Below are 16788 nucleotides of genomic sequence, written 5' to 3' on the forward strand. Positions count from 1 at the left end.
CAGTTCAATCCTGAAATGAATATGCAAGTGTTTTAAGATGCTAGATCCTGATTTGCAAGTTTTGTGCTGTGTTCATTAAATTTGTGCTATACGCACCTGTGATTGTATCATTCTTATTCTGCGATGAGAGCTCAACAGGTGTATTTCAATAATACGCTTGTCTGAGATCACAAATTTCATAAAGAACTGATGTAGTGATGCTGTATAGCAATACTAATGGTGTAACAACATTAAAAAAACATTTGGCCGCAATTAAATCTACTAAACCTGTCTAATACGTATTTATATATACATTTTTGCTCATTCAAATATTTTTGTGATGTTGTCACTCTTGCTGAAACCAGGAGATCCACTGATATTAAGTACATATAAAAGTATAGTTACTCCAAAATAAGACAGAGGCAAGTTTGTAGTTTTTCATTAAAACCATCATCAGAAGCAGGAAGAGGTCTCAAGGCCAGGTCACACCGTACAGTGGCACGGCAAAGTTCATCCTGTGTCTACTACTCACAGGGCAAGTTGGTGATGTTTGTGATGTCTAGCAAGCTAACGGCTAACAAGCTAGCCAGCTGGGAACAAGCTGGCACTTGTCAGTCAAAGTCATGATTAGAACTCCCTGAGCTAACTAGCTTGCTAACTGTCAGACGGGAAGGTTGTTAGCTCAGTTGCAAATGGGACAATAAAGTCAGACAGTTTATTCAAGATACATTTTGCTACCATCAACTCCTGTCTCATCACTATCGGCTCTTTTGTGGAGCACTTTATACTGTGGCAGAGGAGAGTTAAATAAAAGCATGTGGTGCAACACAGCTAATAAGTTGGGATAGTTCACTCCATTTTGGACACTCCCTCAAAAGGTTAGCACTGCCAAGATGGTTTGCTATTGGTCATTGGTGCAAATTTGTGTGCCATAGTTCACCTCAGTTGAACTTTATGTGAAAGATTTTGCAGATTTACTTCACCCCTTGCTGTTTTAAAAGCTGTTGTGACCAGACCTCTTGGAAACGACGGCCAGGCTCGCCAGCATGCGAGCATCAGTTACTGTAGGCTAGTGATGTCATAGTCCTAAATAGTTTTTAAGATAGAACATCACTACATATCAACATCCAATACTGTCAGTGGTATGACAGTGAAGGTAACAACTTCAGCTCCATAGAGGCTTTTAGACCACTCTGCTACTGGCAAAGGTCTCTTTAAGAAGTAGTGGATTGTCCAATTCAAAAGAAATTTTCACAACATCAGTTAGATGTGACCCACACAGGTGTTTTCACTTATTTTGCTTGACAGTGAGGGTGTGTGCAGGCTTGATTGACATGTCTCTGATCCTCCTTTTAGATTTGTTGAACCTTTTAGGGAGGGCAAGCTTACACCTTTATCTTTCTTATTGGTTCATGAAGTTGGTGATCTCACATAATGTCCAGCATAGCTTTAGCCTGCCTCAACCTGAGCACAGGTCTAATTAGCCAGAGTCAGTGAAAGCACCTGTGGAAGGACAACAGAATGCTTATTTCATGAATACTTTGTGTATATACTTCTACTTCTTCTTGCACTTCTTGAAATCCCATATTGTTATAAACTTGACAATTATGATTACTTAGTTGTTGGCAGAGATTATTTTAGGATGTGTTTCTAATAATGCTAGATGGATCCATATTACAATATGACAATCAGTTGGTTATCCAGTGTTTTCTGTATAACATTTTATCATATTCCTCTCTATAAATCACTCTGGCTGACATTTCGATTTCTGTAGGATAAAAGGTTAATTTGAGGTCCACCTTCCCACCACAACTGTCCTTTGAAATGTCCTCAGAGGATGAGATTTTTTATTATGCAAATCATGTGAACCCTGGTAAGTTCAGCAGAATGTGCAATCAACTATAAACATAATATATTTTATACATGGTATCTGTACATAATGTATTAAATGCCAATATGAAAACAATGTGACAATGTGAAAGGGGTCGCTTGTAGTGATGAATCTGCAGGGAATTCTCACCTGAATCTATGAGTTTTATAATGAGTTTCAGCTCGTTTTTTACCTGTCTAGCCAGCGACTTTTTTTTGTTCACTCTCACAGCAGTGCAGCTGTTTTTAATGAAAACGCTCTAAAACCCAACTCTAAATGACCTCCTCAGCACCAAACAGTAGACAGTTAGCGACTAACATACAGTAGTGGAACATTTAGCAGCTAAAGAAAAGATGTTTCCTTCAGTGGTTGGTGAAGACCAAAATCTGTGAATATTAAACCAATATTCGGTGGTCAGAAGCATGACTCTGAATGCTAATGTTGCTCTGTAACTGCTGGATATGTAAATAAGTAACCGTTTGCTAACAAAGTCACCATATCACCTTAAAAGGTGATGATATGTCAATGTTGTGTTCACAACTTTCTTCCTACAAGTTATTGTAGGTTTAATGGATCCATTTTCATCTAATGTAGTTTGGTGGTATACAGTAATTCATGGTATTAAGCTAGCTTTACCATATTTGGACACTGAATATTTGACTTAACTGATAGGAGCTCTTGTATTGTTTATTATGCTCATGAATGCAATCACATAATACATTTATCTTATTGTCTTAATAGGAGTACTATTAATGGTTGCATTATTCTCTACATTTAAACATGGTCCCTGTAAAATGCAATGGAAAAAATAACAGAAATATAAAACAAAGTATTATATGAAACAATCCATGGATTTGTGTTGAATATTTCTTTCTGTGTTTGTGAGCAACTCCATTTATTTTTTATTCAGTTATTTCAGGGTGAAATGGCAAACTATTTGGTCTCCAAACCTTCTCAACTTCACACTTCTGAAGTCTACATTTTTTCTTGCCCCTGTGTTGCTGATTTATTTCTTGCAGTCACACACCTACGTACATGTTGACTCACCCAAAAAGGGTGTGAGGGCAGACTCTTGCTTTGCCTTTCATTCCTTCTCTGAATATATCTGTCCATGTGTGTTTTTGTGTTTCTGCCTCCTCCATCATACATGTATGTTTGTGCACATGTGTCTTGTTTGGGCCAAAAGCAGTGAATCTTATGTAATGGAATACGATAACCATAATCATTAGTAGATAATAATCTAGGCTGCTCAAAAAGTGATCCTGGTTTGGATACATGGTTGAGAATGAGAATCACTACACACAAATGTAACAAAACACCTTCATACACACACATTTATGTACTCAATATTGGTGTAAGGTCACATACAGATCTAACTACACCTGTGCAAACATCATACCAGCCTACACTTCCTCAAGATGTCTTTGTCATCACTTCAGTTTAGTGGTACAAAAAGTCCAAAGGCAATTGTTGAAGCAAAATGTAATACAGTCTTTTGTAGTGTAAGCTTTTGCAAATTCCCTGGAGGAAATATTGAACACCTACTAAGCCAAGGAAAATTAAGCATATACAGTACGGTAAGTACAGGAGGGAACATGAAGTTGTTGCACCAACCAGCCCTTTTCACAGCAGACATTTTCACACGACTTTGTGGAATTAATATCATTAATAAGGGATGCACTCTGTGTATGCTGGCTCACTGACAAGGCTTACAGTCACACTGAAATGGATCAGAGCCATCGTTAATGGTATTGACTGCACCTGTGCTTTCTCTGCCATGACAAGTCAAATTGTCTGCTGTGAAAAAGGCCCACCGATCTTCCAAAACACAATACACGCCTACACCCATCATAAGGCAAACAATGGAGAACAACTTATCTGATTCTGAACAAGGTTAAAGTTGATTTTAACAAGAAAGCGAAATGTGCCTCATCTGGAACTATGTGGTATCGTTCTATTTATAGTTTTGAGTTGGTCTTGTTCAGACAAAATATGTACGTCGATTTAGATGAACTGCAGTGACATCTTGAAGACAGTCGGACCAATAAAAACTTTGCACACCCACACAGGTGTGAGTCATTTTGGCTGATTAGACCTCTTCTAAAGGTAAAGGAGAGCGGGGCTATCCTGAAAATTACCTAAGGCCGTCAAAACTCCATGTACTAATAAAAATGATAAAGGCAAAGGTACAACAATACTAACAAGAAGGAAAGGAAATGTCACTCAAGAATGGTCTGCACACCCACACAGTCCTGATAGGAGATCTAATCAGCCAAATCAGTGAAAACACCTGTGTAGATGTACAATGGTTGTAGGGGCTTGCACACAGATATTTGTGTAATGAAATGGAACACATTCACTATAAGTAAGAAAGCACAACGAAGTGATCTGAAATAAGTGGGGTTAGACCAATATGGACTTATCAAGGCTAGCATTTATCTTTTTGGAATAAAGTTGCCAGTGTTCAGTATTTCTCTTAAAGCTCTGTTGTTGTCAGGATGTAGAAGCCAGGAGACCATCATGGGCCATTACAGTGAAACTCCACTGACAGACCATGGCGGTCTTCAGAAAAAAAATCTATGCTATTTTTACCAATATACCAGAAGCAGGCAACACTGAAAGGTTGATTTTAACAGTCAAACTGAATGACACTCTTTGCATACATGGTAGTGAAGTGCTCTTACCTTCCAGTGATCAGGAGGAAGAGGGTGAGGATGACGAGGAGGGTGAAGCCACCAACCGCTGCTGTGACGATGACCAACACCTGGCCTTGGTCGGAAGCGATGTCTGATGCTGAAAGGAGAATGGAAGATGGTGAGGAGGAAGGGAAAAGGGATGTAGGGTTGGGCAGAGAAGATGTGGAAAAGAAGGCAAAGAAGAAGAAGAATTACCAGAGGATAGTGGGGAAGGGGGAGAACAGATATGAAATGGGAAGAGGAAAAGTAGGAGAAGTTGAATGTGGAGAGCAGGTACGGATGATAAAAGCAGTGAGGAGAGACAAGAGGGAAATTAGATGGGAGGCAGGATAAAGTGAGAAGAAAGAGCAAATTTTCATTCAACATGATCTCAAATATTCTTCTCCATCAATGCACCATATATGACCATGTACGCTGTCTTGATAGGCAGATATTACGGAGAGATGTTTGATCAGCTCTTTGTAATGCAAAAAAAACCTTCCGTCAGCTTTCATACTGGAATGATTCATATGCCTGCTGCTGTTTAATTAATATTATTCATTCATGAAATTGTGATTTAGTCCATGATCATTTGGTTAAATTGGTCCCATTTGATATTCATGATTTTCCCTTTTCTGTGTCTTGTCACAAGGCTAACGAATCCAAGATAATTGAAAGATGATTGCTATTACCAAACTTATTTCTATAATATTTCACACTTAATGAATATGAATTGGAGATCAGTGTGCGTGGTCGCTAGCCTGATGAGTGAGGCTCATGTGGGTTTATCCAGTGTGTGGGTGTTAAGTCAAGAAGAACATGTGTGTGTGTGTGTGTGTGTGTGTGTGTGTGTGTGTGTGTGTGTGTGTGTGTGTGTGTGTGATTGGCTGGATAAAAGTAATTACAGACCACTCTGAGGGAGGGAGAGTAAAAGTGGCGGTGGCCAGATCACACAGGACAATTCTCCTGGCCATCAGCTTCCCGCACTCTTCACATCACTAACTAAGCAGATGTGTTGGACTGATGCTGCTGTAATGAGGTGTGTGTGTGTGGAGAGAGAGAGAAGGGTGGCAGAGGACAGGATGAAGGATGCAAAGTGAGGGATGAGGAAAACAGATGACAAAAGAGAGATAAAGACAAACAAGAGAGAAAGAGAGAGGCGGATGTGACAGACAAATACACAGACGGATGGAAAAACGAGCGTGTGAGACAGTGACTGACAGGCGGACACACAGAGTGACAGGGAGGGAGAGAGCGACAGGGGCCAAATCGGCTTTCTCTTTCAGATAAAAGGCCAGGCAATACAAAGGCTTGGCCAAGCACCGTCTGATCGGCAGATAAAGCAAAGCTCTGCAGCTTTGGAAGGTAGATGGCCACTGTGAAGCCAAATCACCCCTCAACAATGCCTGACCCAACATAAAAGGGCAGCTGGACCTTTGTATTTTATGAGTAGACTTGTAATAAAGCTACTACTCTCACACACACAAAAACATTGATTCAAGATACACTAAACATCAAGGCGTATTGTACATCCCTTATTGATTGTATTAAGTGTTTTGATTGCCATTGCAACTAATATTCTGACCTTCAAGAGGTTTAGGGTTTGTGAATGCAACCTATATGAAATTAATATTGTAGGGAATCCAAATGTTCTGGCGGCAGTGTTGTCACAGTGAGAGTTACAGACGGCGAACAAAAAGTCTTGGTGCATCATATAACAATGAAATCAGTTGAAATGATATACAAAGATATACAAGGGTTTCTAATCTTCATTTACTACTAAAATGTTGCGTTGCTTTATAAACACCGGAAATGATGACCCTGCTTTAAAATTTGCATTACTCTGGAATGAAATATGTGACAGATACACTACTGCTCTCAAGTTTGGAGTCACCTGTTAATTAATGTTTTTATTCTTTCCTTTAATAATGGCTATTTTAACATAGATAGAATCAGTATAATTATACAACAAGTGTATTATTTACATTTGAAAGAGCTTTAGAATAATTCACTGATTAAAACTTCTGTTTAGTCGATGTCCTCACAGTGTTGCATGACAAGGGAGAATACTGTTGTAACCATTCCTCCAAATACTCTTCGATGTTTAATTTGTTTTCCGGTCCAGAAAAACGTAAGTGACCCTGGATCATTTTTGAACCACAACTGTGCAATCGGACTCTAAACATTTTGGGAACCCATTTTTCTTTGGGCCCTGCTATTCCGTGATGCAGTTCCAACAGTGCTATTCGTAAACTAACCGACTATTTCAAATTTGAAGTTTTAATAGCTTTGCTAAAGCAACACGCCTGTTAATTCCAGCTTGGCATTATTGTGCACTTGACAATCTGCACAGATTTTAATGCTAAACTTCCAATTTCTTTTACCAGTGACTGCTGATTTCTTATATTCTTATTTAACTGTTGCTCAGAGGTATCTTTGTCTCTTTCTGCCCTTTCAATTGTCAGTCTGGTTGAACCATTGTACAGTGTTTTGTACAAAACATTACTTTTTTGCAGACCCTTCTTACAAAATAACATTTATTTGTAAAGAGCACTTTCTACAACCTAAAAGCATGAAAGACCAAATATATTCAAAAATAGAGTATTCCTCTCAGCCATCTGACTGTACCGAATCAAGCTTTTGTAGCAGGCGACTCCAAACTTTTCAACAGTAGTGTATGTGATCTGCACAAAATGAAATCATGAAATATATTTTCCTGAAAATGTTTTAACCCATAGCAATCAAAAATATGTCACATTATTGCCAAACACTTTTGAATCACAGTGTCTTAGAATTTGTTTCTTCTACCTTTTTTTGAGCAACATTGCAATTCTAAACTAATCTTAGAAAATCCAATCTGGAAGCAAACAGTATGACCAAACATGGGAATTGTGAAAAGGATAATGTGAATTTGGTAACTTCTTGCAGAATGTGGGTGTTCAGTAGTCAAATATTAAGTCTTGGATGTTAAAGCTTCTCACTGCTTTAGCACCATATTGTGCATACAAAATCAATCTAAACTTTGACTGTATTACCAGGCTAATTCATAGTATAACTTCTCCATGGTCCCAAATGAACATTGACATAATATACAGTAAGTACAAGTTGATCTCATACTGTGGTAAAGTAAAATTAAAGCAAAGGCTGTCTGAAGGATAACAACACATTCAGATATCAAAAAGGATTATAGTATGGTTTGGAAAATGATCAGCAGTAATATACTCTACATGATGTGTGTCTGAATATGCAATTGCACTTAATGGGGAATCATGGGAGTTATATTCACAAATGTTGCTGCTAGGATTGAGACATGAAAGAGTAAAGTTATGGTATTTGTGATTTTGTGACTGTATACAGTATATTCATTTCAGGATCTCATTAAAAAGTTGCTAGTTGGAATCCTTCTATGGATGCTCCTGTTGGTGGGCTCCTATCCAGGTTTATTATCTGCTGTTGTGCCCTTGGTGCAGGCTGCCCTGAGCGCTTCTACGGGCTATGTGAACTTCATCTGACCCTGAACTGCTGCTTGCAGCTAACGTCTTCTATCTGTGAGTGTACTGTCTTGATGATGAGCAAGAAACATATAAACTATACATTTGAATTATGTTTGGGACATTTGATTGACTACACTAATTCCATCTAAGGTTAAAGCTGAAATTTTGATATGAGATTACACCTCACCTTCACTCTCGAACCTAAATGACAAATTATTATTTTCATGCAAAAGGAATGGTCTCAACTGGCCTTGATACAGCCCATAAGTTTTGTGATGGATTTTGAAACTGCTTGAGCTCTGTTGATACAAAGTGGACTAATAATGCCCTTTTCACCAGCTTCATCCCAACCTGACACTAAGAGTGCAATGTTTTGTTTGCTGCCATCACTTTACATGATTTCTGCATACTTCCCAACATAAACCTAATGCTAATCATGATCTTAACCTCAGTCCAAAGTCCTAATTTTCATTCTAGTTGTTTGCAGGGATGAGGCCCAGCAACATGCTTTGGAGGAATTTTATCTTTTATATGTTTCTTTTTATCTAGTCATTTTGCTGTGGAAAGACTGTCATCACCAGAAGTACAAATACACACAAAGGCAGATGCATCCCTCCCCAGAAACAAATGCTGTAGATGGTCTCAGGTACTTACAGTCTCCTGTTGTTTCGTATTCATATTTAGGGGAGTAGGAACTGTATCCAGCTGGCGTGCGGGTGCGTACACTGAAGACATACCAGGTCCCTGGTTTTAAACCTGAGATGATCACACTGGGAGCCTTGGTGCGTGTCGACGAGTAGCTCAACTGCTCATGTTCCTGTGGGAGAGAGCGGAAGATGATCAAAGTAATCCAAGCAATTCAGAGAAGGTTTCAACCAAAAATTATCTAGTCAATGACGGCCAGATTTACATACATGAAAAGTGCAGTGCAAATAGTAAACGCCTCTTTCACTATGGCAGCTGCTGATTGCACAACAAGTGACAAGGACTGCCTTCTAGCCACATTCTTCTCGTGAAGGAGAGCTCAAAATCAAACTTGATCAATGTAGTGAACAAAAACACACACATTTTGTTTTTTTGGAAAAACATTTTATTGTACTGCCAGTTACTGATGTACTGCATAGATATCATTGTCTTTTAAAATAATGTTGTGCACATAATCATGGAGAGAGCAAAATTAATTGTCCAATGAGCTTAAAAAGGGTTATTATCTGTCCTTGGAAGCATATTTGTAGTGCTTTATAATCATATAATGGGCACTATAGACAAGATGAGAGGAGCTGAAGTGGTTGGCTATTATTGAAGCTCAGCCCACATATTGTATTTGCACTTGCATCCAGTCTCAAAAAACAGAGCTTATGATTTAAATGTTGCATAGACAATCTGCATGTAGAGCAATACTAAATATGTACAATTCAACTAAAGAAGCCAAATTGTAATGGTCAACAGTGAAAATATATATCTACAACTGAATATATCTGTCCAACAATAATTCAGAACAGCGTGATTTTAAACTGGAGACCTCCAATGGACCTTGAGCATTTCGCTTATATGGATGCATGAACAATCTCTTCTTATGCTGTGCTGAAGAGCATGAGCTTAATTTTTCACGCACCACTTCCCTTCATTTGGACAACATCGTGGATAACACGTCTTAGCAGGATATAATCCCAGGTCAACAGCGTTGTATGTGACTGTTTAATCAGTTAACCACATTGCTGTGCCAGGATGTTAAGTTAGTAAGGGCCATGGAGAATTTTTGGTCTGAGGCCAAATATCTGTTGATTTTCTTATAAATAATGAAACAATGATTTTACACACTTGCATGATCTTATTTTTTTTCTTGAAATCTCAAAATTCTGGCTAAATTCATTGCTACAAATAGGTCCTTGACCTGAACAAGGATCATAGTTTGATCAGCCAAAATATGGGTCTATGCCTAGGTGCTGCTGTATAAGCAGAAGTAACTGTACCTTCTCATAATATTTGATCTCGTAGTCAAGGATGGGCAGTGCTGTGTGTTCAGGTTGTTGCCAGGAGAGAGCAATGCTGTTTGGAGAGGCCCAGTCCTTCTTCAGAGACCCAACCAAAGACGGACCTGGTTTGAACACAAAATACAAAGACATCAGCTTAAATGGCTATACTTTAGTCACAAGAATTGAATGAGTCCAGCCATCTTTGGTGAGTGAGTATCTTGATGAATAAAGTGAATAAAATGAATAAGGTTAATGATTTATACAACACAGACTGGCACTCTAGATACTTTTTTTTTTTTTTTTTTTTTTTTACATATTTGGCCTTTAAGTGTGTACAAATATAAACAGCACTGAGCTGCAAAACAGATTTTAATTCACAAGCTAACTGACTTTACACAAATCCACGATTCCCCTCCAGTCTTATTCTGCCCTTCTAACTGCTTTTCCACAGAGACTTTATGGAAGAAATAATAACTACAAAAATACCAAAAGCTGTGTGTGCCTGTAGTTCTGTAGCTTCAAGGTGACTTATAATGCTTAGTTAAATTGACTTGAATTCAATCAGCCATATATTTTGTTGACTAAAGTAGTTGAATGAGAACTTCATCCTAAATTGCAGTGCAGACCATAAAGCCTTCAATCAGGAAAAAAAAATAATGCTCACATTTCATACAGCACATTAGCAACAAATTATAAAACAAGACATCAAGATCTTTTCATTTAATGTCATAAAATGATACCAAATATATATTTGACATTGTCATAGTTTGAAAAAATGGTTTGCACCATTTAGCAACCTCACAGAGCTGCTAGTGTGGCTGTAGACTGTTAGCCTTGTTGATCTTGGGAGAACCAGTTGACCCCAGCAAGCAGTCAGTTTGATAAGAATGTGCACTGAATACCGAGTGAGGAGTTTTTCCTATGGTACAACTTGTGTGTATGTGCATACACACAGGTTGTTGATGAAACACACAGTAGATTAACACCTGTTCACTTTGTCAGTGATAATTATCACACATCCATGCTCACACTCAAAATAGGCTTTAGTCATTCCAAGTCACTGGGAAAAACATTCACACAGCTACTCCCTTCTCCCATAAGATCATCTTGTTTTAATTGAAAATAAGTTGAGGGAGATACATCTTCTTTTCTTTGACTGAATTGCATTAGCCTTGCTCTATGAATTTCCACTGTGTAAATAATTGCACCGAGCTCCCAAGAGAGGTCAGCAGATGTAACTGCCCTGAGAGTCATTATTATATATTATATCATCTAATGTTACAGAGCTGACTCATTATGTGGATATAAAATGTAGGCCTGCTTTTCTCATGTATATTCAAAGTGAAATGATGACACTGACACAATTCCCCCCCCCATTTATTCTACAGTGGTGTGCCTGGGGAAGCTGTTAGCTGTTCTCACTTTGTCTGAGGCCAGGTATTAGGAGAAGCAAAGCTTCAGGGGAAGCATGAAGGATCAGGGATGGGGGTTTAGGGTTTGTGGAAGAGAGTCTTGGGGTTAGGGATCGGGGGCTAGATGACATGAGAGCTGTGGGCTGTAGGGGTTTGAGCTTGTTAGCCAGAGACCTACTGCTACTAATCTGATAGAAGGAGCTGAAAATGAACACCTCTGTTCCCATCCTTCCTTTCTTTTCTTCACCACCTGCCTCTTTTTGTCCATTCCCTCTGTTGTTGGCTTTATCGCTTCATATCCTCATACATAACCGATTTCCGTGGGGGAGGGGGTTTTGATATTCCCTAACTAAACATTAGAGACCAATGTATCCGCCTGAATCTAACATCATTTTAGTCAATGCTGATGGGTAACCATGCCAACATACTGGTTTTGCAGTGGTTTTAAGAGTGTAGCGGAGCGAAGTAACAACAAACTACGATGTTGGGCTGCTATTGATTTAGAACAGCCTCGATAGCATCTATCTTGAATGGATGTATTAGAAATGGATACTGGACCCCAAAATGAGGCCTATTCATTCAAATGAGAATTGCTCGCCTGGCGCATACACTAAAAATATTTTCTAGCTTCCGGGTTTACTTCTGGGGTATGCGGCCCACTGAATATGCGCAGTAGTGTTTCTCCAGCTGGCCCCACCCACGAATTCCTGCTCAGCCCATCGACTTTACATTGTGATGATGTCAAATATTTTGAAAATCGCTTTTTTACAAATATAGAACCTCGATGGATCAAAATTTCATAATAGAAAAAGTCATAATTGAACACTGTTTGCAGATTGTCCTGTCAACAGTTTTATAGACGTCTCCATGGGGAAAATACTTTTTGGGCTGCTGGAGAATTTGTCATTGCAGTACTGCGAGTGGCCACTGGAAAAAATTGGCTGCAAGGCTGAGTGGCGGCGCCGTACCCAGTTCTTACTATACATCCATGCTATTTTGTCTGTAGCGGTTGCCATTGTTGTTATTACTCTTCCTGTGTTTCCTTCCTTGGTGATTGTAAAAGTAAAAGTGTATGTGTATTTATCTATAAAGACAACTCTCATATTATGGAAATACTTCACAAACATGTTGGCCATTATTCACATGCCCAACTCATGATGACTGATTACAAATGACTAAACCATGCAGTTAATCAAGCAGCCAACAACTAAGTCAATAATTTTAACTGGATCAAAACTTGGTGACCGATGAAATATCGCTGGAGGGGTTAGGTGTACTGTGCAGCATCTTACATAGAGCAACAGTCACTTTTACATGAAATGCATTTCAATGCTTGGCTTCTTCTTAATAACCACCAACTTAATAGCTATTTAAAATTTGGTAGGTTGTCTGAAATGATAGCAAAAATAGAACAACATAATATCACGCGTGAGTGAAAATGGCTAATAATATTAGCATAATCAGCAAACTCAAAGGGCAGGGTGTGTGTGTATGCATACATGAATATGTTGGGGTGTACTGTACATGTATGCATGTGTGTGTGTGCGTGTTTTCATCTTAAAAAGAGAGTATGAAGCAGTTGAAGTAGAAAATAAACTCTTATTTTTCCCCAGCAACCCAATAAGCCAACACTGCTGACATCTTATTAGGTGTTATTATTACATATAACCTCTCACATATGACGAGTGTGCTCGTATCCTCTGCTCCGTCTGTCCTCAGTGGCAGGGAAAATTCATCTCAGGGGGATTTTATCTGATCTAACTCTGTGTAATGAACCACTCTGTTGAAGCTGCGACGTTGCAGGGCTCCCTGTGCTGCTTATGCCAGCTGGGTACAACAGTGGCGGCAGGGCGGTGTGGTTTGCGGCAAGAGTCATGCAGTGGAGGCATCAAACTAAGACACAGCAAGATGGCTGGCATCTGCTGTTAGCATATTGGCCCCTGATAGGGAACAATAAACACAGCCTAAATACAATCTCCCTCTGACTCACAGATTCAAATCAGCCTCCCACCGCCAGGCACTGCAAAATGCATACTCACACGACTTGTGCAAGCAAACAAGGGAGCACAGTTTGCAGGAAGATGTGCACACAAGATGTGCACGCACACAAACAGTTGAGGGCTGACATGTGTAAAAACAATATATTTGTTGGAGAAGCAGGACCACTGTCTGGCTGGCAGAAAATAATAGCCAGTAGAAATGTGGCAACTCTGCTCGCACATCCAGACAGAACTCATCATGAGACAACACTCAGAAATTCCTTCCCACAGCAATCATACAACAGCCACAGTTGCTCTAATTGAAAATATATACAGTATATTTTTTCAACTAGAGTCTATGTTCCTCTGTTACACACAAACCGTTGATTTGATTTTTGCACCTGATCGTGCCATAAGATTTATTCTCCTTAATTTCACCTCTGGCTGGTTTTTGAACTTGCTGAGCTCACATTGTGGATGTTATCTTATGTGATCCATATGCATTATGGGTTATTTTACATAATGAAAAGGAATCAACGTTAAATGTATTGTACATTGAATATAGTAATAGTACTGGTCTCTTGAAAATTGATGAGTTAGTCAGTGTTGTCTAGACGTAATGTATTAAACATTTATATAATTAGAGTTTCAGGACGGGCAGCTCTAAACCTGTAAAAATACATTTTTAGATTATATGCTACAGTGAAAACTGATGTACATACTTTACTTTCTACTAAAGGCCAATTGTGGACACATTTGTCTAAACAATCATTAAACAAGACTCATGACATTGAAGCATAGACAGCATCATGTGGTCCCATCAAAATTCAGATCTGAATTCTTACATCATAATAATTCGACTTAGACACAATTTAATTGTAGTCAATTTTAGTTGAAATACACTACACGCTACTGTGTTTTGAGACTGCAGTGGGTACATATTGTTTTTTTCTCTCCAAAGGCTGAAGTATGAAACACATCACTGTCTCCAGGCATTGGCAAGATACTTTGAGGACACAGGACACACGGCAGCATGAAATGATGCCAGAGGAACTCACTCTCTTTTTTTCTGGAGATGCAGGAGCATTGGAAAGCCATTAGAAACACCAGTCAATTACAATGCCCAATGGATGGATTTTCCAGTCAAGCGTGGTTAAGCTCAACATAAACTAATGGGGAGTCTTTAAATGAGCTTGACCTGCATATGATTTTAATTAGCTTTCCTGCCCTAAAGGCTTCCATTAACAGTTTGAAAAAATCAATAGAGCCAGTATTGATGCTGTGCAAGAGCCTAAACGATGTCCTAACACTCCACTGATTCACAGCTCATAGAGAGAAACACATACACAATATAGGTGCTCTTGTTTACAACAGTCATATTGATATGTCTGTCTCTGTTCTAGGTGTCTGGTTGCGGCCGACCTAAATTGGCCTTTCTGCATGCATCTTCACGGGTGAATAGAATGAAAATATTTACTGGAACAAACATGTGCATGTGCAATATTCAATTCGCCTGAATTCGATTTTTTTCAAATTATTCCAATTCAATACCATTCGACTCAATCCCATGCACTGCCTACGACAAACACTTCATAGTTGCATCGGGGAACTAAGGGAATGAATGTATTGAAGTTATCTCCAATGTTACCACTGGGACCGTAAGTAATCAGTTGGAGCAATGTCACATTTGTTGAATCTGTAATGTCTTTGTGTGTGTGTGTGTGTGTGTGTGTGTGTGTGTGGTTTATGTGTGCTGCTTTTACAAACCACAAGACAAAACTGAAGTGACATGGGGTCTGCTTTGGGGACTATCATCATTACCCTTCATTAATGCTGGAGCTCATTCCCATTGCACTGTGGGTCATCTGCTCTCTGGCGTGAACTTCAAGCATAAACACACAGACCACAACACAGAGACCTGTCAACGGTCAAATAAACTGTTGGGGTTAATTACAGAGAGTTGATATCCAGCTTGAATAAAGCTGGATATCTGACTGAAAACTGATCTGCTCAACTCAATCAAGCAAAGTATAAGTGAAATTGTTGCCTCATTAGCACTGACCTCTGAGTTATCCACCGGAGAGTCAGATCTCTCTGCGATATGTGCCTATTTATTGGACTGCCAAGATATGTGTTTAAGGAACAGTTTGACATTTTAGATGAGAAGACTGATACCACTTTCATGTCTGTGCCATTATGTGTGGCGCTATGAACAGGGGGCCATTAGCTTAGCTTAGCATAAAGATTGGAAGCAGGGGGAAACAGCTAGTCTGGCTCTATCCAAAGTTAAAAAATCTGCCTACCTCTAAAACTCACAAATTAACATGTGGTAACTTGTTTAATCTGAAAAAAAAACAGATGTAGAAACAACAATTTGTGGTTTTACAGGAAGTTACCTGCTTTCTTGGTGTACAACAGCCCAGAGTCTTGCCATTGCTGTGAGGTTGCCAGGCAACCAACTGAGAAGCTGCATGAAAGTACTGGGCAGACAGTAAACTGTTGTTTGTCAAGAAATAGTTAAAGTACATAACACCCTATAAAATCAAAATCACAAATTAATGTTTTAACAAACGAGATACAACATTGTAATAAATGAGCTTCAGAGGTGTTGGTAGGCGGATTTTGAATAGAGTCAGACTACATTAGCTGTTTCCCCTGTTTCCAAAATGTTTTTATTAAAATTTGCAATAAGCCAATTAGTGATATCCTTCAACATTACAGATTTTTTGCAATTCACATAGAATTTCTCAGTAGTTCTCTGACTGGTAAGTAGAGCTTTTAAAATAACACTGAAATTAAATGTTTCTGGTTCACTAATTCACCATGTCATGCAGGCACTAATTTAGCAATTATTGGTTGGCCACAAACAACTGTAAAAGTACAAGCTTGAACTGGTTCAAGATGGGGACTGGCAGAACCAATGTGTTCCTTATGAATTGAGATATTTCCCTTGTTCCGCCATGTTGGATTGCTGAGAGATAATTTCATGTCCCTCTTAAGCACATCATTGTCCAGACACCAGCTTTATGTTAAATCCTATAGGTGTTCCAGGACAGCAGTAATTTGAAAATCCTATATAATCCTACATAATAAATACTCAATAGTTTACTCTATGGTGAGCAGCAAACTGAGATTATCAGCATTTACGAATCATCATCATTTGCATCATGACTGGTAGGCGTAGTGTTGCATAACTAATTTTCACATTGATCAAAAGCAAAACATTTCATAGTGGATTTTTTAAAAGTGTAGTACAAATACAGTGCATACATTTCACACTGAGAATTTGGTAAATAAAGCGCACTAGGTAGTAAATAGGGAGTGAATTTTGGACACAGCCTTTGTTATATGTAACTTTCATATTGGTGACTATCCATTTCTCGTACTGAGTTTCTATCCATTC

At 38.8% G+C, this 16788-nt stretch overlaps 1 protein-coding gene across 1 annotated transcript in view; it reads right to left on the reverse strand.

Moving 5' to 3' along the window:
- epha6 (eph receptor A6) overlaps positions 1-16788 on the reverse strand; it is a 166368-nt gene that overhangs the window by 27236 nt on the left and 122344 nt on the right. The window contains exons 6-8 of the mRNA XM_044217017.1: positions 9992-10116; positions 8673-8835; positions 4534-4642 (exon numbers count right to left, since the gene is read on the reverse strand). Of these exons, the coding sequence (XP_044072952.1) occupies positions 4534-4642; positions 8673-8835; positions 9992-10116 (397 nt within the window). The remainder of the gene's footprint in view (positions 1-4533; positions 4643-8672; positions 8836-9991; positions 10117-16788) is intronic.

This window comes from Siniperca chuatsi, linkage group LG12, assembly GCF_020085105.1.
Source record: "Siniperca chuatsi isolate FFG_IHB_CAS linkage group LG12, ASM2008510v1, whole genome shotgun sequence".
NCBI classification, from domain to species: Eukaryota; Metazoa; Chordata; class Actinopteri; order Centrarchiformes; family Sinipercidae; genus Siniperca; species Siniperca chuatsi.